Source organism: Guillardia theta (genome assembly GCF_000315625.1).
Source record: "Guillardia theta CCMP2712 unplaced genomic scaffold GUITHscaffold_67, whole genome shotgun sequence".
Lineage (NCBI taxonomy): Eukaryota > Cryptophyceae > Pyrenomonadales > Geminigeraceae > Guillardia > Guillardia theta.
Genome location: NW_005434607.1, coordinates 447,094 through 448,027, shown reverse-complemented (window position 1 = coordinate 448,027; position 934 = coordinate 447,094). Strand labels below are relative to the sequence as shown.

Genomic DNA, 934 nt, shown 5'->3' with positions numbered 1-934 from the left:
TGGAACGCGCACGGTCCAGCGATAAAGCTCCTGGACTGGAGCGAACCCATGGGGTCAGTGCAGGATGATGCCAGCAGCAACGCAGCGTGGGCATGGTCGTTGACTGGTGTGTAGTTGTGGAGATCTCTCGGTCTCTCTTGGCGCCGTTGCTGGTTCTGCTATCAGGGTCCCACATGAACGCATCAAGCACCCAGTTCAAGCCGATTTGTACAGCAACTGGATCGAAGCGTGCCAGGTGATGGCTCATTCTGAAATTGTTCCCCCGCGTTAACATCCGACGTCAGGGGAACTGGAACGAGAAGGGGGTATCGAGTAAGGAGGAAGGAGTAAGGAGGAAGGAGGAAGGAGGAGATTGACTTGCACGACAGGCCGAGACTGCTGCCGCTGCCATGGAGGAGGAGCGGGTCTCGTCCACTAACCGAGTCCTCAACTCTCGAGCATCCCCCTCTCTGACCTGTGAGAAGTTTGCGGGGTTCGCTGGGGAGCTTGAGGGGTCCTGATGCTTGATTGCAGCTGGACAGACTTCCAAGGGGACAGGGGGAGGAGCTGCGGGCGGGGAGGGAGCGCGAGAGGTGAGGGAATTTTCTCTTGCTCAACCCCAGCTGATGGTTGAGCCAGAAGCTCATGTCGCTCATCGCTGAAGCTCTCGATTTTCATGCTGGGGAGCAAGGAGGAGGAGGAGGATGGGAGGGAGCAGCTGAGGACGGAGAGGCAGCTGGGCCAGTGGATGTTCAGGCACTGGGCGAGCTGCTGGAGGATGTGCTGAGAAGGCAGGAGCAGGCGAGCTCGAAGTCCTCGCATGCTGCTGCTGCCGCTGCCCTGGGCCCCTCGAGGCAGGGGAAGAGGAGGACGGAGGGGTCCAAGGTGCAGACCGCACGTACCGTCAGGATTGCTACAGGGGAAGGGGAAGAAGAAGAGCAGAAGATGAAGAAGG

The 934-nt window shown here is 59.4% G+C and overlaps 1 protein-coding gene across 1 annotated transcript; it reads left to right on the top strand.

Annotated features, from left to right (window-relative positions):
* Nucleotides 1-48: 48 nt before the first annotated feature.
* Nucleotides 49-928, top strand: GUITHDRAFT_113525 (hypothetical protein; the record flags this gene model as incomplete). Its single annotated transcript, XM_005827416.1, has 7 exons — nucleotides 49-106; nucleotides 166-235; nucleotides 285-312; nucleotides 369-456; nucleotides 514-572; nucleotides 619-864; nucleotides 899-928. 7 exons carry the CDS (start codon nucleotides 49-51, stop codon nucleotides 926-928), a joined length of 579 nt encoding a protein of 192 aa, XP_005827473.1.
* Nucleotides 929-934: the final 6 nt, after the last annotated feature.